At 40.0% G+C, this 20,150-nt stretch overlaps 1 protein-coding gene across 10 annotated transcripts in view; it reads left to right on the top strand.

Annotated features, from left to right (window-relative positions):
- Window positions 1-20,150, top strand: part of cadpsa (Ca2+-dependent activator protein for secretion a) — a 92,252-nt gene that overhangs the window by 10,831 nt on the left and 61,271 nt on the right. For all 10 annotated transcript variants that reach the window (XM_047808192.1, XM_047808167.1, XM_047808175.1 and 7 more), the window contains exons 2-3: window positions 7,621-7,734; window positions 9,396-9,728. In XM_047808192.1, coding sequence (XP_047664148.1) covers window positions 7,621-7,734; window positions 9,396-9,728 — 447 coding nt within the window. The remainder of the gene's footprint in view (window positions 1-7,620; window positions 7,735-9,395; window positions 9,729-20,150) is intronic.

Genomic DNA, 20,150 nt, shown 5'->3' with positions numbered 1-20,150 from the left:
GCAGAAGTATTCACCCCCTTAAACTCTGACACCGTTTTGTACTAATTCTCTACACGATGTTCACGCTGCTCCCTCCCACCACCGTGCTTCACATGGGAATGGTGCTCCCACAGTCATACACACCTTTCTTCACTTCCTACAGCTCTGAAATGTATATTTTAATGTAATAACCGCTCCATAACTCTCCTTCGAGCTCGAGGGGAAATGAGACATGCAGCTAGACTCTCAGAATAACTTCACGTGTGGCTAGAGAACAGAAACTGAAGCTCCAAGACACAAGTTTTATATACATATAGAGAGATGAATGTTGTTTATATGTACAGTATGTCATATCTGAACAATGTGTTTATATAAAAAAATTGTGCTTCGCTAAATTATTCAGAAATTTTGTTATTCAGAGAAGTTCAAGGATTCACCTCACCATTTTCCAGCAGCGTCAAAGCAACAAACTTGCATGAACAAGCCCTAAGGTTTAGAAGCTGATCTGTTTGTTTGACGAGAAAGTGAGAAAGCCGGACAGTCTAAAGCAATAAAGCGCCGCCGCATCGACATCTTTAGATAAAAATGATGGGAGGGATTATATCCACTATATCAGCCGGTTGACAAACTGCATTTTGGGTAATTTAGATCAAGTTATAGTTGAAAAATTATTGTTTGTTGTGGATTGTCATGAGGGATATAGAAAAGTGAGAGAGGAAAAGAGATAAGGAATTTCTCATCCACAAGGCTTTCTGTATACTGATGAGGTTATGCTCTCATTGAGCATCTCTAGCCTCTCTAACCCACACACACACACACACACACACACACACACACACACACACACACACACAGACCCATATTTGCACATTGTATGCCTCCTACTCTGTCTTGTTCATAAAAGCACTGTAGTTCATTTCGACCTGACCTCACTTAATGAGTCCAATCTTCCAAAGAGCGCATTATTTCAATTTCCTAAGTTAAGCCAAAAATACGCACTGCACATTAATAGAACTCAACCTATTTTTTTTTATCTTGAATAAATTTTACAGAGTAAACAATCCATTAATATAATTGGGAAAGTAATAAATGTGGAGCATTGGAGTCAACAAGATAGGTTTGTTTAAAAAACGAAACAAAACGGAATCAGTGGATGCATGTAGTGAGAGAATGGTCAGATTTTCTCTTTCTCCCGTGTGTAAAGTGCCTTAGGTGTGTGTAATGTAAGAAATAAACCATCTCCGGAATCCTCTTGTAATGAAGAATTTTATTTCATCGTACCATAGAATCATTTCAACCTCCAAGTGCTCTTTCTTTTGTTCTCCTCTCTCTCTCTCTCTCTCTCTCTCTCTCTCTCTCTCTCTCTCTCTCTCTCTCTCTCTCTCTCTCTCTCTCTCTCTCTCTCTCACACACACTCTGTGCTGAACGAGAAAGAAAAATAATACCCCAGATGGGTCTGTGCTCACCTGTCAAACAAAACTGACTGTAATGCTTCACAGAGCGTGAAGATGTCCAAGGAGGATACAGGAAGAGATACAAAAAATGTTAATTAAAAAAAAAAAAAGGAAAAGGAAAAGAGAAAGAGAGTGAGAGACATGAGAGGGATATGAGAGGGAGAGAAAAGGATAGAGAGAGAGAGAGAGAGAGAGAGAGAGAGAGAGAGAGAGAGAGAGAGAGAGAGAGAGAGAGAAAATATTGGACATATAGTACTTTACACACGCGTATTTTATAAGGTAGACCACATTGAAGGGAAAACGTGTTATGACGTACAGCACTTTGATATAAAAATATATGAGGTAATGCCCTTTGAAGTAAAAACATCTGAGGTTAAACACTTTGTTCAAGAAGGATCCCGTGTGCAGAAAAGCACTTTGTAGTGCAAACCTGAGGTACAGCACTTCATGAGTTGGATACATTTGCGGTAAAGCACTTTGTAAGGAGGATACATTCTGAGGTAAAGCACTTTGTAAGGAGGATACATTCTGAGGTAAAGCACTTTGTAAGGAGGATACATTCTGAAGTAAAGCACTTTGTAAGGAGGATACATTCTGAGGTAAAGCGCACTTTGTAAGGAGGATACATTCTGAGGTAAAGCACTTTGTAAGGAGGATACATTCTGAAGTAAAGCACTTTGTAAAGAGGATACATTCTGAGGTAAAGCACTTTGTAAGGAGGATACATTCTGAGGTAAAGCACTTTGTAAGGAGGACACATTCTGAGGTAAAGCGCACTTTGTAAGGAGGATACATTCTGAGGTAAAGTGCACTTTGTAAGGAGGATACATTCTGAGGTAAAGCACTTTGTAAGGAGGATTACATTCTGAAGTAAAGCACTTTGTAGAAAGAATACATTTAAGGTAAAACACTTTGTAAGGAAGATACATTTGAGGTAAAACACTTTGTAAGAAGGATACCTTATGAGGTAAAGCACTTTATAGGGACGATACATTGAGGTAAAGCACTTTGTAGAAAGAATACATTTAAGGTAAAACACTTTGTAAGGAAGATACATTTGAGGTAAAACACTTTGTAAGAAGGATACCTTATAAGGTAAAGTACTTTATAGGGACGATACATTGCGGTAAAGCACTTTGTAGAAAGAATACATTTAAGGTAAAACACTTTGTAAGGAAGATACATTTGAGGTAAATCACTTTGTAGAGAGGACACATTTGAGGTAAAGCACTTTGCAAGGATGGTACATTATGAGGTAAAGCATGTTGTACAGAGGATACATTTGAGGTAAAGCATTTTGTAAGGAGAATAGTAAGGTATACTATATTTATATATAATTTATATATAGGTATAGTATGTTAGTAGTGTGCAGGGAATAAAGTATAAACTTTGCAGTCAGTATGCACTACATTACCACCACAATGCTTCTCCAGGTTTTATATGGAGAAAAAACTGAACACTTAATCAAGAGTACACTTTCCCTTCTCTCACCAGCGCTGTCCATGAAATTAAAATTTTATGCGATTAGAGATGGATCATGTGATGAAAAATTGTTCCTAAATATGGAGATATTTATAACAGAGCAAAAAAACAGCAGGAGGAACTAAATCACTCGCATAGGCCCTGAAGCTCTGTTCAAGAATAGATCGGCCAGAAGAGACACTAAAATAGACACACACATCCTCAGTTAGTGTGTTATTCACTGTCCATTAGAGCACAGTTACAAGGTAAAGACGTAGCCCAAAAAATACAAAGCGTATCTGATCTAGTGCACCAGCTTGCTGAAATTCGTGGACATTTGCCTTATTGTATATTTACATGTGTTTAGCTTGAAACATAATTTAGCTGTTGTCTTTTTTTATTTTTATTTTATTTTAAATACATCAGCGCAGCTTTCAGTGTTCTCGATTCCGATTGGGCAGAAGGTCTATAGAGCAGTTCTATAGTATAAGAAGTGTCATTATTTTAAGAAAATTAATATAATGAATAAAAAATCTGTTGGCATATTGATGCCATGAACAGTTACATACAGACGATATACGGTAACACGTAATACAATAACAAATTGCTATTGTTTTCTAATCATGTGTCACCGTGACCCCCAACACACACACCAAATATTACATGTTGCCGTAAATTCTTTTGCTAAATGAAATGTTATCAATCTTTGAGACATTATTTACATATGATGTCATTTGGTGCATTTACTGTATTGCCTCACAGGTAATTTGGTGCTCCGCTGTTAAGTTGTACCTTTATGACTGAAAGATATTTACCTCTTTTTAACGAGTGCTAGTTAGTTCTCTTCAATCACTATGACCAGTAATTCTCTATACTAATATTTGATATTTGCCTTAGCCGTTTTGTTACCATTCAATGGACATGAAGGAAAGGCTTTTATCCCCATTTGTACTCACCCTGTGAAGAATAATAACTTTGTCACTCATTAAACGTTAAGCATCTTATTATAGCATCCTCCTGCAATACAGGAAGGATATTTTGACTGGTGTGTGCGATTCTTCTCGCTGGGTTTGATGTACAGGCTTAGCTTCTGTCATGTGGTACATACGCTGGCCAGTGTGCAAGAATGTGTGTGCATGTATGTGTGTGTGATAGTAAATTACTATCCACGAGTTGTCTGTTTCTATAGTAACCACAAGGCTAGGCAGGTGTGAGGTAGATCTCAGGGTGAATGAGCTTGTGTGTGTGTGTGTGTGTGTGTGTGTGTGTGTGTGTGTGTGTGTGTGTGTGTGTGGGTGGGTGTAGACTTGGAGGGAAGTCTTTACTATCAGCTGATGTTAAGACTAGAAAGCAAAGCTGATTTGAGTTCTAATGAGGCTGACTGTATTTAAATCAGCTTCAGTGTCACTTTTTTCTTTCTTAAGTAGAAAGCAGTACCAGTGCATCGTTTGCCAGAGAGACAGAGAGATGGAGCGAGAGAATCATTACGGTTATTTATTCCTGGCTGCATTTCTCATCCAGAGGCAATAAAATTCACTGAGCTGCTTCACTAAAGCCACACATACTTAGCACCGTGATGAAAAAGGGCTTTGAATGGAGTCGAGGAATTATTAAGGGATCATGTAGATATTCCAGGTATCTGGCAAAAGAAAAAAAAAAAAGAAAACCTGTTTAGTTACAGCCTTTTTTATTCTTCATAATGTACATAATTTTGCTAAATATACATTATGTGTGTGAAAGTACAGTAGCTAATAAGCTACTTTGTTGTGGAGAAGGTACATTTTTTGCTTTATTGCTAACTAGCTAAAATAAGTTAGCTTGTTTGCGATGACAAAACAAATACAATAAACTCCATTTACAATGAAGTGTTACTGAGTGACTGTAAGTAAATATTGAATTTTAAACGACGAAGCCGTTGAAAATTCACTTCTTGCGAGTATTTTTTTATGTCACTCAATCGCGGTTAGTCAAATTAAGTCGATCATATTGGAAAACATTTAATTTTAGAATGATAGAAACATTTAATTTCAATTACTTTCCTGTTTGTTTCTCAACACAAAGAATTCGTATGAGACTTCCGACTTCTGTTCAGTAGATTCGTTTGAAAAACCCTGAAGTTGCCCACCATAGAACCAGAAAAAAAGATAAAGAAGAAACTCTAGACACTCAAGCATTTTTCCTAAGACTCATCACTATCTAGCTATTACAGAAATGACCCATCTTGTGTTCCTCCCTGTTGCGTTGATCGTGGATGATAGCCTCAACGCCACCGCCCTGCTGGTCTTTAATGCACGGGGTCGAGGCTGCCTGAAGAGCTCGCTACAATGGAAAGCGAGACAGGGAGGAGATTTAATTGCTGTGGTCACCACATTAGTGACTTATCTTTTTATAGTCATTACGCAAGTCAGCATGAGAGTAATGGAGCTAATGCAACAGCCGGCCAACCATCTGAGAAGAAGCAGCCCGGAGGGAGATATGAGAGGGAGAGAAAAGGATAGAGAGAGAGAGAGAGAGAGAGAGAGAGAGAGAGAGAGAGAGAGAGAGAGAGTGAGAGGGGGGAGAGAGAGAGAGAGAGAGAGAGAGAGAGAGAGAGAGAGAGAGAGAGAGAGAGAGAGAGAGCAGGATCTATACACATTTTAGTGAACTATTTTGTGTGCTTGCAAGCTGATATATTCTGAGGAGAGCATATCCATATGCATTCACACAGCTTTGAAAGAGATGACCAAATGGTTTCAGGTGCTAACATGGTTGTTAACGTATACTGGCATATCAAAGGCATTAGTGTTTACTGCATAACAAAGGATTCTTCAGGTACAGTATGATGCCATCTTTTATTACATCAGGTATTGAATTAAAATAGAACAGAAGCCTTTATTTAGTCACATATCCATTCCAGCACAACTTTGGAGGTTAGTGGTCAGAGTGCAGGGTCAGCCATGATACAGCACCCCTGGAGCTGTGAAGGTTAAGGACCTTAATCAAGGCCCCAACAGTGGCAGCTTGGCAGTACCGATCCTTTGATCAACAGCCATAACTGCTGGAGCCCCCAATACATATGTATAATAGATGGATTCAGCTAAGTTTGTGATTCAGGTTTATGCAGAATGTGTATGTGTGTGCGTATTGGTGTATGAGTACACTAGGCATTCAACCATTATGATGCAACAAATGACTCGATTGGTAATTCGATTCACTGGATCGTCTTGAAGAGTCGATTCGTTTACAAACGACTCTTCGCTCTGTGTGTGATAAACATTTATATTCTCACTGGCTTGAGTGTGCTTCTCGCCATTGATATTTTTTGGTGTCTTTCTTTTGGTTTATATTCCATCTACTTATTAACACAGTCGAAAAAGTCAAAAAAGTCAGTTGCTCTTAAATCAGCCATGATGCAACTCTACCAGCAATTGTTTCACTGCAAAAGTGAGGGCGAGATTTATAAAAAGAGGGCTAAGTTGAAATAATGGATTTTTTTTTGCATAGAGAAAACACTGATCTGATATCTGGAAGGTTTTTTTTTTTTTTTTTACAGATATATCAGTTTAGTTTAGATCAGTTCAGATCTTTAGCTTCTAGTTAAGAACCCCTGAGACCATCATTAAGACTTTATTCTACATTTTTCACAGAGGCTTCCTCTATTCTGCCTTTTTCTATTCTGCTCATACCACTCTGGGTTTTATTTCCCACAAGCGTTCAGATTTAGATTTGCTCTATCATGTAACGATGACTGTTACTCCTTTAAACATTCAGAAGTGCATACCAAGGCCCAAAACCATTGTGCGGCACTACAAGAGAGTGTGAGTCAGCAAGAGTGCGAAAAGAGAAGAAATAGTGGCCTTCGTCTGGCACGGTCTTTCAGGGTATGAAGCAAAGGTGGAAATATAATCCTGATTTGATTTTGAATTTGTTTACTACGTCCTAGAGCTTGCTTTTGGGCCCTGAGTGGAGTGTGTATATTCTCAGAGCCTCCTCTTCTTTACCCTAATTAATTACCATCTGAAATCTGCTCATTCCCTATACTCTTATGACCTTGATTATTCATCCAGTTTCTCAGAGGAAGGAGGCTGATCCAGAGTCAGTTATTCATCTGTAGAAAACAGACACTTGGAGATGAAAACTGACCCTAGACCAGTGGGTGTGGGTGTGGAGGACGTGTGAATATTTCAGCTTTAAACTCTCATGATAAACAGAGCGAACACTGCTCGAGGCGAAGAGCTGAGGGCAGCGTACAATTCTATAATTACTCATTTTATTTTCTTGACTCTATTATTAGGTTAGAGTTCAGGTTAGTTCTCAGCATGTTAATAATTTGCAGGTTTTAAATGTTGGAAAAGCAGACAGCTACTTCTGCAGGTTTTAGTGCCGCCTCTTAGCTTCACTTTGGCAAAAGAGAAAGAAAAATGCGTTAGGTTCTAATAATCTATAATATTGATAACGATCACATGAAAGTGCACCACTCAATAATTCAGTTATTGAATTAAAACTCTTATGACTTTAATATTTGTTTCAAAGCCAAGCTGGAGTCATTTTGAAGTCTTTTACATTTGCAACTGTGAGTGTAATATATCTGCTTCTCTTCTCTTCTCTTCTCTTCTCTTCTCTTCTCTTCTCTTCTCTTCTCTTCTCTTCTCTTCTCTTCTCTCCTTTCTATTCCTCTCCTCTCCTCTTCTCTTCTCTCCTTTCCTTTCTATTCCTCTCCTCTCCTCTTCTCTTCTCTCCTCTACAGATCAGCAAACAGCAGCTTCAGGTGGTAAAGGAACGTTTCCAGGCCTTTTTGAATGGAGATACACAGATCGTGGCAGATGAGGCATTCATCAATGCTGTCCAGAGCTATTACGAGGTGAGGAGTTTTCACACACATGATAAAGGGCTTTAACACATGATAATGGGTTCTCCAAATTGACTCAAACCTCTCATCAGGGAAGAACTTTAGGGTTTAGGCTCAGCAGTGACTCTGTTTTACTATATGAATGTTATAAGAGATATCTGTTCTTCTGTATAGCTACATTAAGTAAAATACACAAAGGTCTTACATAGAATTACATAGATTTACAAAACATTGCTTCGCCTAAAATTGTTCACGGTCACAAGTGAGCTACAGTCAATAATTTTGTCTGGTCTGTACAAAATATTATACTGTAATAATCAAAATAAGTCATAAATGATTCCGCAAATGATTCAGCACCGAGTCAAAAGCAAGAGCGTGTGAACTGCATAAAGATGATGTTTTTTTTAAGGTTAATCAGCTTTACCCTGGTGACAATTTAGACTGATTGGGACAGATAATCAGTGAAATGGTCAAGAGTTCATTGGCAGACAGAGACAAGCAATTAGTTAATGCTGTGTTTCAGGATTTAGATGAAATGTTCAGACTGTTTAAACTCACCTTCATCTGTTTAGCCAAAGAGAGAGAGAGAGAAAGAGAGAGAAAGAGAGAGAGAGAGGGGAGTAGAGTGGTATTGAATGTATTGGGGAAGGATAATAATGAGAAAAAAAAGGACTTCCTTGTGGAATGTTCCTGCGAAGTAGTGATAGATAAATAAAGTGAGCTTTAATTTCGACTTGTATTTGAAAACGTTCGGTCTCGATGATGCACATTTTACTTTTATGCAACTTTCTCTTTTCTCTTTTCCTATTATTCAGTCAGTTCAGACATGAGAGTTTAGAGAAATGCAGGAATCTAAATCTAAATAGAATACTGAATATACTGTGTATAATTGAATATAAGTGTAATTAAACACAATAATCAATTTAGATTTAATAATGTTAAGGCCTATGTCGTTACCACACTTTGGAGAACATGATGGACATACGGAGAGAATTAAGCGATCGTGAGCAAAAGGATGGATAAGAGATGAATGTCAAACCCGGAGGTGCAGAATAAAGACCATGCGCTCATCTTTGTCCGCTTTAACACTGAGGTTAGGTCTCCTGCTAGGTGTTTGTTTGGCGAGTTGTACAACAAGCTGTGAGCAGTTTTTCACCTGATATGAAGCTGTGAAGCCATGTCCAAGCTGAGAAATGGCCTCATTCAGAGCTCCACATCGAAAAAAAGAGATTGAGATTGAAGGGAAACAATTCAATCAGCAGCACAGTGATTGAAGTGAATTTCAAAAGTGGAAAACGTACTGCAATAAAGATTCAGCATCTTGTGCAACAACAATTCCCGTAGCTTCTCTCTCTCTCTCTCTCTCTCTCTCTCTCTCTCTCTCTCTCTCTCTCTCTCTCTCTCTCTCTCTCTCTCTCTCAAATTAATGTTTTTTTTTCTGTTCAGAATTGGCTTCTTTCTGTGTATTGTGAAATATGCCTATTATAAATCTGATGTGGGAATTAAGTCTGAGCAAAAATAATCACTGTTGCAGAGAACAGAAACACTTTGTTCAGCAGCTTTAGCATTTTTGTCAAACCACAAAAGGCAAACCATGTCCAGCTGCTCAAATCCTGATTGCATGAGTCTTTTGGCTTAATCCAAAATGCTAAATTGCTACCAATATTCTTCAGGTGTTTCTGAAGAGTGACCGCATTTCCCGCATGGTCCAGAGCGGCGGCTGCTCTGCCAATGACTCGCGCGAGGTCTTTAAGAAGCACATTGAGAAGCGCGTGCGCAGCTTACCCGAGATCGATGGCCTGAGCAAGGAGACGGTGCTTAGCTCATGGTTGGCTAAGTTTGACACCATCTACCGCGGCGAGGAGGATCCCCGCAAGCACCAGCAGCGCATCACAGCCAGCGCTGCATCTGAGCTCATCCTCAGCAAGGACCAGCTGTACGAAATGTTCCAGCAGATCCTCGGCATCAAGAAGTTTGAGCATCAGCTGCTCTACAATGCCTGCCAGGTAAGACAGATAAGAGTACCAAGTGCATATGCCAGTAAGTCCATAGGGAAAAATGTTGAGCCCAGACTCTTACTGGTCATAAAATGATCTGGTGTAAAAGAGTGTTTCAGAGTCTCGAAGTTAGGTTTGACTTCTAAAGAAATTTCCAAGTGACAAGTGGAATTTGCTATCAGAAGCCAAAAACCTCATTTGTCTAGCATTCGTTGCTCTGGGATTTTGTGGATAATCTCCACCAGGCTGTACACAAGATCATGCTTTATCCACAATTGTAGGATTAATATTTAAGAAACAGACCCTATGTAAACTTTTACTCTTTGTTCTACAGGTTTGTGTCATTCTTTTGTTCATTATTGTGAACAAAAGAATTTGACGAGTTCCTTGGTACATACTTTCTGTGAAATGAAACACACAGTCGATGTCAGATTGACAGTGATGTTTACTTAGCCATTTCCAAGAAACTGATGATGATGCCTTCACTCTTAGCATGTAGAAACAACAAGCTCGCTCTTAGGAAAGCTTTGTGTTAAGTTTCTTTTATTTGTGACATATACATTACTCCACTGTGAAATTCTTTCCCATAATTGGAGGGCAAGGGTCGCCCTGGCATGGAGGGTGAGGGGGTGGGGGTATGTTGGGTTTTGGGGGCCTTGATCTTCCAATTCAGACCACTTGTGCTTCCACGTTGCCTCACACCACCATCATGGGAGTTAATGTTTGGAAAGTGTCAGTAACCGTTCAGATAAACGGATGAATGAAGATTCAGGCAGTTCGCTGCAAACATCACATGCCTTTTTAGAATGTATTATACAGGAAATTCAAATGCCATAAATCAGACATGTAGACATCTGCATACCGGTTAAAATCAGAGAAGTTTGGCAGCGAGAAGAGCGCAGAAGGTGACAGAAGTAGGAGGGGGAAGTGAGTCTAGAATACAATCATAGAAGAATAAATGGCAGGGGAGAGTTAGACAATTATAGGAGTGGAGTTTTATTCCACCTGTTTTCTTTTTCTTTTCTTTTTTTTTTTAATATTATTTCCTTTCTGTGGCTGAGTGGGTGCCATGGTGCACTTTTTATTATCTGCTTCGCTTTAGAATATTTGCATAAGTGTAAGTGATGGAAAAGCAGAATGAGTTGCAGTTTGTTTCAGAAATATAGCCATAGAGAGAGAGAGAGAGAGAGAGAGAGAGAGAGAGAGAGAGAGAGAGGTAAGAAAGACTTATAGGAAAAAGTGTCTAAAGACACTGTTCTGTGATATGTAGTGAAGCTCTATATTATATTATATTATATTATATTATATTATATTATATTATATTATATTATATTATATTATATTATATTATAACCACCATTAAAGGTGGCACGGTGGCTTAGTGGTTAGCACGTTCACCTCACACCTCCAGGGTTGGGGTTCGATTCCCGCCTCCGCCTTGTGTGTGTGGAGTTTGCATGTTCTCCCCCTGCCTCGGGGGTTTCCTCCGGGTACTCCGGTTACCTCCCCCGGTCCAAAGACATGCATGGTAGGTTGATTGGCATCTCTGGAAAATTGTCCGTAGTGTGTGAGTGTGTGAGTGAATGAGAGTGTGTGTGCCCTGTGATGGTTTGGCACTCCGTCCAGGGTGTATCCTGCCTCGATGCCTGAGATAGGCACAGGCTCCCCGTGATCCGAGGTAGTTCGGATAAGCGGTAGAAAATGAATAAATGAATGAATAACCACCATTAAACTGAATGTTGATGAACATCCTTGAGATAATCTAGTTCCTTTTCCTCACAGCTGCCAACCGCTACAATGCGCCAACACTAATAATCTTCAAAGAAACGTCTCCTTAAAGAAAACGTCAACATGTCAGCGATTATGATGCATATGCTATAAAAGTCCCTATGTGACTTGTTGCTATAGCAACCGTAATGTTTTAGAGCATGAAGCTGTTGTATAGACCGTGAGTTGCCTTGCTGCCGGGACTACTTCAGAGCCGCTGTTAGAAAATAAATTAAGCAGCACCTTCTGACCGCTTGAGAATTCAACAGCTGTGCTCTCGTGTGCTCTTGGTCTGCTGTCATGTCTGTGTTTAGAGAGAGATCTAGTCAGCTTGTAAGATTTGGAAGATTTGGAAAGGACTAACATACAGCGTGTCATGATATGTTCGCAACACGTCTGTGTCAGTGACGGAAATAGAGGGCGGGCGTTTGTACTGATTCAAAGTGTCCGTCAGAATAACACACCCACATCTAAGGAAGCGGCGCTACAGCATTGCTTGCTGTCGTCCTGACGTTAAATTGCTGATCAATACGTGCCATATTTCCGCTTTTCTGATTGGCTGGGAGCAGCGTGACAGGCACAAGTGTTGTACAAGTGACAGCGTCTTAATTAGCCATGAATAAAACCCTACTCCTCTATTTGGATGGTAATAACCCAGTCGCCATGGCAACAGAAGAGCGGTGGGCTGAGCATCAGATCAACAGGAGCAAAATCAGGCGCAGTCAATGTACACACACACACACACACACACACACACACACACACACACACACACACACACACACACACACACACACGCACACACAAACAGTATGCACATGTTCACATACATAAATATGTATACACTGAGTAGACACCTCACCAAACAAACACACACATACATCACCTATACAGGCACACACACACACACACACACACACACACACACACACACACACACACACACACACACACACACACACACACACACACACACACACAGAGTTTCTACATTTTCTTCTCTTTCTTTTCCCACAGCTGTTTTGCATCCTTCACTCATGCTCTCTGTATTTCTCACCAAGTGTTTATTACACACGTTTGTGTCCCAGAGCTCTCGCATGCTAAACTGCTTTCAGCAGGCGTTCTCCGTCTCCCAGATGGAGAGAGTCTAATCTGATATATCGACTGTTTCCTGAGGGTGTGTTGGGATGTTAGCCGTTCGCCAGCTTCTGACTGACAGGTAATTAAAACCGAGGCAGAAAGGCTAGAAAACGCTTCAGCCTGGAGATGCTGACAAACAGAGAAGGTGTGATTCATTTCCTGCCCTGTGGCTCTGATAAAAACAACACTCAAATACAACAAGTGGTATCAGCGACTCTCCTGCTTGTGAGATCATCGCTCATATAAAACCGCTGTCCTTGCCATTTATTTATTTATTTATTTATTTATTCATTCATTTATTTATTTATTTATTTACCGCAAATAATGTAGTTTCATGCAATCGTTTAAAGCACCAAATAAAACTCGATTTACACATAGGATTAACTCCGTATAGCTTCTCTAGACTTTTCTGGATAGATCTATAGTCTTTATTATCAACATATCTCACTTGGGGACTTTCTCATTGCATCCCTTCCATATTGATGCTTGGACCCCTGATGATCTCTTCCTTATACCAAGTAACAGCCTTTCGTCTTTGGTTCAAGACCATTTTGATGCTCTGAATTGGTCCTATATTCTGTCAGAAAGTTTTCAGCTTTATGTTAAGAAATGTAAACAAGAAAAGAAAAAAAAGGCTTCCAAAAGTGTTTTATCACAATAAGTGATGTATCAGGAATACGGTCATACATCTATATGGTAATAATCATATCGCCCGTGTATTAATCATAGATATATTTATAGACTTGTTCTCCTTGCTCGTACATCTAATTCTATTTCTTTTTTTTATTGTAACATTTTTTTAGTTGATTTTTTTTTTATCCTATTTTACTTAGACGAAATTCTAGCTGTCCCATCCAATAAAATGTAGCAAAAATTCAGGTATATCAAGTGAAATTCAGATTTAATGGTGCATTATAACGCAAATGAATCTGGAAAATTTTATAGCAGAATTGTATGTAAGCATCAGAATCAGAATGTGTTTTATTGTTGAGTAAAAAAATATAAATTGGCGTAAAAAATAAAAAAATAAAAACCGCATGGAACTGAGAAGATATATGTACATCTACTTTTTATCTTTACACCTATTTCTATTTTATTTACCTTGTTTATCTTTCAGAAGTCTCACTGTAATGTTCTCTGTACACTTTTTCTTCAGCACCCCCCCAAAAAATAAATAAAAATTAAAATTTGACAATAAAGCACTGATTCTGATGTAAGAAAAACATGGAGTTGTCTCAACCCATAGGCAGTTCTCTAGCCGCTCTAAAGGTTCACAAGTCAGACCGGACGCTACTGTTATGAACCCTATCTGTATGTGCGCGAGTATTTTTTTTTCTTTATATTGAAGATGGAAAGCCTTTTATCCAACTTTGCAAAAAGACAGGAAGCTTGTTAGGCAGCTCTGATCATGAGCAGACAGCTGGAACATCAGGACAGCTGAGGATATGCAGCTTATCATACTGAGACTTAGCACAGTAGGAGAGATGTCTGTCTGTCTGTCTGTCTGTCTGTCTGTCTCTATTTCTCTCTTTTTTCCTCAGAGAGAGAGAGAAAGCACATTTTAGAAGGCACACATGAGCAGAACGTTTATCTGTAAATCCCCTGCTGTGAGGCAGACCTCAGAAATCTACTGGTGTAACAAGCATCTTCCTTTAGCCTCGTCAGTCGTCCTCCTGGTTCACCGCTACGATTAATGCCTTCTTTCCATTAACGATGGCTGTGTTTCAGAAGAAAATCAAATTTTGTGCTTTTGCGTCAGATACGGGGCCTGGCACAGGCTTGTCCGAGTCGCAGGAGAGGGTGTTTTCTGGTGAGCTGAGATTTATTCATGCTGGTACACACCCTGTCTCAATTAGCTAACCACAGGAGAGGAAAAAATCATAATACGCCTCACACACAAGCTGGAGCTTAAAGCACGCTGGTCCGATATGAGCTTCCGTTCCAGTCAGTTCTAATAAACAGCGTCATTCTGTAGCTGTACAGACATCCAGGTGAAGAAAAAGCTGACATGAGTAGAAACAGTGGACGTAACCACAGACGAACACGTTACAGTTAATATGTTTGAAATATTCACAAACACAGAGTGTTTTTTTCCACATAAGGTTCATAGAACATTCCGGGCCAAGACTCGATAGGGACCTGGGATCAGGATTCTAAAGCACGAGCGTGAGGTTTTGCCTTTCATACCAGTGCGTCTGAGCAGTTCACTAACATGCAATTTACATTATCTACATTTCCATCCTTCAAACTTCAGATTGTCCTTCAGGGGTGGAACCTTCAAGCTCAATCCGGACAGCCAAATACGTCACTACCTTAAAAAAGAAAGACACCTCTGTGGGAATCATAAAAATGTTCTCACCTAAAAGTGGTGGAAAATGATTAAGTACAGAGAGATGTCACTGGAATTATAAGTATAAATCACGAAAGGTAACATGTTTTTTTTTTTGACTAATTATTGACTGTAATCTATATTTTTACAGAGGAATGGAACGGAATGCGTAGTGAACGAGTATTAAATGATTACAGAGCTCCGTATTTATGAAGGCCAGCCGAACGAATCGTTTGAAATGTGTTAATAATCAAATAGCTTGTAAGATACAGATAAAAAATTTTGGCGCTGTTGCACGTTATCCATCAGTCGACACACTGAATAAAACCTCCGTTTGGATATAAAACCTTTCCTAAATGCTACGGTATGGCTTTATTAACTATTTATGTGGTGCTAATGAATGTTTTATAAAGGCACACTGTAGGAACTGTTTGTATTTGTTCACACCTTTATCTTTACTGTGTTAATCTTTTCACGCCATTCCTGGAACGGAGAAAATAAGCATAAAATTCCATAAGAAATTTGTCCCTTAGCAAACCCGGTATTAAAAAACACACCGGTTGTTTGTGTGCTTGCTTCTTACTGTAATTTCTTCATATTTCAGTGTTTTCTCGATTTTTCCAGATTCGTGACTCACAGTACCCCATAACACAGGGACACACGTCACTTCTACTCTAAAGGTCTCGGAAGCGCGCTTTGAAAGCTTGTGACGCAATCAAGTGGTCAACAGTGATTATTGATTTTACAGATGAGTTTGTTTTGTGTATGTGTGTGTGTGTGTGTGTGTGTGTGTGTGTGTGTGTGTGTGTGTGTGTGTGTGTGTGTGAGAGAGAGAGAGAGAGAGAGAGAGAGAGAGAGAGAGAGAGACAGCACTCTACCTTTTTGTCAGTGAATGCATTTTACTATAATTGGATCATAGTACAACTTAATTAAGATGTGTTTAAAGGTGTGTGTGTGTGTGTGTGTGTGTGTGTGTGTGTGTGTGTGTGTGTGTGTGTGTGTGTGTGTGTGTGTGTATGTGTGTGTGTGTGTGTGCCTGTGCGTGCATGTTTGTGTGTGTTGTGGGTAGAAATTTTAGGAGTGGAGTAACTGCCATATCACGTGCAACTGCCATATCACGTGACAATCTCATCCAACTTCAGTGTGTGCGTGCGTGTGTACTGTATGCGTGTGCGAGTGTGTATGCATGTGCGTGTGTGTGTGAGTGTGCCTGTGTGTGTGTGTGTGTGCCTGTGCGTGTGTGTGCACGTGTGTGTGTGTGTGTGTGCGTGTGTGTGCGTCTGTGCGTGTGTGTGTGTATGCGCACGTGTGTGTGTGCGTGTGTGTGTGCGTGTGTGTGTGTGCGCCTGTGCGTGTGCAACCTGAATGCCCTTTGTCTGGCCTCTTGTGGTTGCCACAGAGATGGTAAACATGCAGGGCTTTTATTCATCCTTTCTTCTTCATCAGCTGTTCTTCATGAGAATACATTACAGGCACAAATGATCTAATCAGACATACACACACACTCATACACACACACATAATCTTCGAGGAGAAACAATGAAAATCCATTTTCTTGGCTGATTTGATTAAATCCTTCCTGTGTAATTATTAACCCTTAAAGCGAAGCTCAGTAAATCATCTGTTTTTTTTTTCCTCTAATATATTCTTAATTTATTCTTATCCTCAAATCAATAGTTAAGCCAAAATAACATTTACACAATTTTCACACTTACATCATGTCACTCAGCACATGCTGCGTGTCCAAAGTCTATGTACGGCTGGTGTCATGCATCCTGACAGGAAGCTGAAGTGTTTTATCCCTCTTATACCAAATTATAATTATTACAGTATAATGCAAAAAGTAGCTTGTCATGTGACCTGCGTAGATACCAGACAGCACAAATTCCTCTGTCTTAAAAAAGTTCAAGCTACGATTGACAGTAAAGTGTCTGGTATACAGAATCCCTGTCTAATGAAACCATAAAGAATTAGAACAAACACATTATGTTCTAATACAAATGGTGTTTGCTTCGCTGCTGTAGATAATTAATCAACACTTTCCGACCAATCAGAATCCAGAGTTCAACAGAGCAGTTAATATAAACCACTCATTCAATTCACTCTCTTACTCTCACTCACTCATTTTCTACCGGTTATTCGTGCCTATCTCAGGCATCATCGGGCATCGAGGCAGGACACACCCTGGACTTAGTGCCAACCCATCGCAAAGCACACACACTCTCATTCATTCACACACTACGGACAATTTTCCAGAGATGCCAATCAACCTACCATGCATGTCTTTGGACCGGGGGAGGAAACCGGAGTACCCGGAGGAAACCCCCGAGGCACGGGGAGAACATGCAAACTCCACACACACAAGGCGGAGGCGGGAATCGAACCCCCAACCCTGGAGGTGTGAGGCGAACATGCTAACCACTAAGCCACCGTGCCCCCCCTCTTTCAATTAAAAGTTTTACATTATACGAAAAAAAATCCCCTAAGAACTCCCTTAAAGAAACTCCCTTAGAGGAACCCTCCTCATTTGGGTGACACTGGAGGGTGTGATTATAAACTGTTATAAACACTGGGGAGTGATATTATGAATTATAGTCTGATAATTGTGTATTGATTAGGAGTCTACTGGACTGCTGATGGACATGAACAGTCCGCCATGTCTCACAGTGAGGGTGTGTATTCAGGGCTATACACGGCTAAAGTTGCTGTGTGTGTGTTAGTGAAAGAGAGAAAGAAAGAGAAAAAGAGAGATGATTACATTACCTGGGCCAAGAGCATCTCATAGCTCGGGAGGATAAACCTCCGATGGCTGTGGAGAATTAGCCAGGGCGATTCAAGTGGTGCCATACTCTGCCCTGTGTGTGTGTGTGTGTGTGTGTGTGTGTGTGTGTGTGTGTGTGTGTGTGTGTGTGTGTGTGTGTGTGTGTGTGTGTGTGTGTGTGTGTGTGTGTGTGTGTTTCTGGGAAAAAAACAATCTTGCATACATTTACATTCACATCTTTCTACGTCTTTATTTCAGTCTCTCTGTAAGACTAACACACACACACACACACACACACACACACACACACACACACACACACACACACACACACACACACACACACACACACACACACACAGACACACAGAGTCTCTTCCTCTGTTTTTGTCTCTCATCAGTTGTCTGAACTAATTGCATTCGTTAAAAAGTAATTAAAGATAGCTGAAGACAAAGCATATAGAATTTCATTAACACTCCTCACCACATTCTCTCTCTCTTTCTCTCTCTCTCTCTCTCTCTCTCTCTCTCTCTCTCTCTCTCTCTCTCTTTCTCTCTCTCTCAGCAAGCATGCTAATGAAATTGAAATGCACATCTGCAGTGCGACTGAAACACGGCTGTAAACACTCGGCGTATGCATACGATAGTGGTTGAAGTTATGTGTCCAGGCAGGATTAGCGGTGGATTTCAGCGTATTAAAGTCACACTGCTCTAAAAACACTTGTAATTTACACCTCGGACTGAGTGGAGTAACCGGTGTCAGAGAGTGGACAGCATCCCGAGGCTTATAAATATATGTGAACATCTACTACTAGCACTTTAGATGTTAGCGTGTTATTGGTTTTGTTGACTATAAATTCTGGGTTGTTTGTTTGTTTCATATTTTGGGTAAAAAAAACAAAACAAAAAAAAACAAACAAACAAAAAAAACATAAAAAGGGATTTTTATAAGACAAACAAACAAACTAACTAACTGCTTTAACCAATACAACCACTAATGCTACTACTATCAAATGCAACAAACTAAAGAAACAAATAATCAAACTGCTTTAACTCATACAACATCTACTACTACTACTACTACTAGAAGTAAACAAACAAACTGATGCCTCTAATACAAGCACTACATTTGAATTGTGAACTATTAAAATTAAATAAACATATAAATAAACAAATAAACAAACTGCTGCCACTAATATTGCCACTACTACTATAATGAGAGAGAGAGAGAGAGAGAGAGAGAGAGAGAAAGACAGACAGAGAGAGAGAGAGAGAGACAGAGAGACACAGACAGACACACACAGAGAGAGAGAGAGAGAGAGAGAGAGAGAGAGAGAGAGAGAGTGTGACAGAGAGAGAGACAGAGAGAGATAGAGAAACAAGAAATAAAGAGAAATAAACATGGGTGTCAAAAACATATAGGAATGGAGAGAGGGCAAATAAGAATCGAGACAAGTAAGAATCAGACAGAGAATCAGAGATCAGAGAATCAGAGAGACAAATAGAGAAAGGCAGAAACATGAGTTTACTGTAAAAGAAAAAACAACAATGACGTGTAAGAAAGGCAGAGAGGAAGACAGATGGAGGCATGGTGGAGAGAGTGAGCAGAGAAAAGAGCAGACCAGAACATATAATAAGGCATGGCGAAAGGGTGTGTGTGTGTGTGTGTGTGTGTGTGTGTGTGTGTGTGTGTGTGTGTGTGTGTGTGTGTGTGTGTGTGTGTGTGTGTGTGTGTGTGTGTGTGTGTGTTATCTATGGTATTACTTGTAGTATTTTACAGATATTACTGTCCAAATCCACGGCATCATCCTCCATAGTCTCGATCTGCAAACGTACAGATGTTAAGCCGATGTAGCAGGTTTAGACTAACGCAACAGAATTGGCTTCATAGATTTTCAGGTTGGCAGTAGATTTGATTTAAGGTCTCGTGTTCTTCTCCAACACTGACTTCAAACCACAACATCAGACACGTTCTCTCTGGGTGTTTCGATAGCCGACTAACGCAGGCGGTGCTCTAACAGTGACACATCACAGCGGCCATATTGCAATCACAAGGTGTAGGAATATAATCAGAACACAATATTTTTGTGCCTTCGGTGCAGGCCTCATGCCAGGCGTTAGGTTCTGTGTAGGAAAGTTCAACGGGCATCGTTTAAAGTAGCACTTCAGTAACACTTCTGATCTATACGTACTACACTGTACAATTAACAGCGTGCATGTGCGAACGTAGCCCTTTAAACTGTGCAAGGCATACAATGAAAGTATAATGTGCCGTTATTAAAACTGTGAAGTCGTTTTACACACACCCACATGCTGGCGTCTTGCTGGTGTGTTTGTGCCTTTTAGAAAGAGCGAGTGAGGGAATGTGTAGAGAATGTGTTGGGAGGAGAGAGAGAGATAGAGAGAGAGAGAGAGAGAGAGAGAGAGAGAGAGA

Source organism: Tachysurus fulvidraco, chromosome 2 (genome assembly GCF_022655615.1).
Source record: "Tachysurus fulvidraco isolate hzauxx_2018 chromosome 2, HZAU_PFXX_2.0, whole genome shotgun sequence".
Lineage (NCBI taxonomy): Eukaryota > Metazoa > Chordata > Actinopteri > Siluriformes > Bagridae > Tachysurus > Tachysurus fulvidraco.
This window is presented reverse-complemented; position numbering and strand designations above follow the sequence as displayed.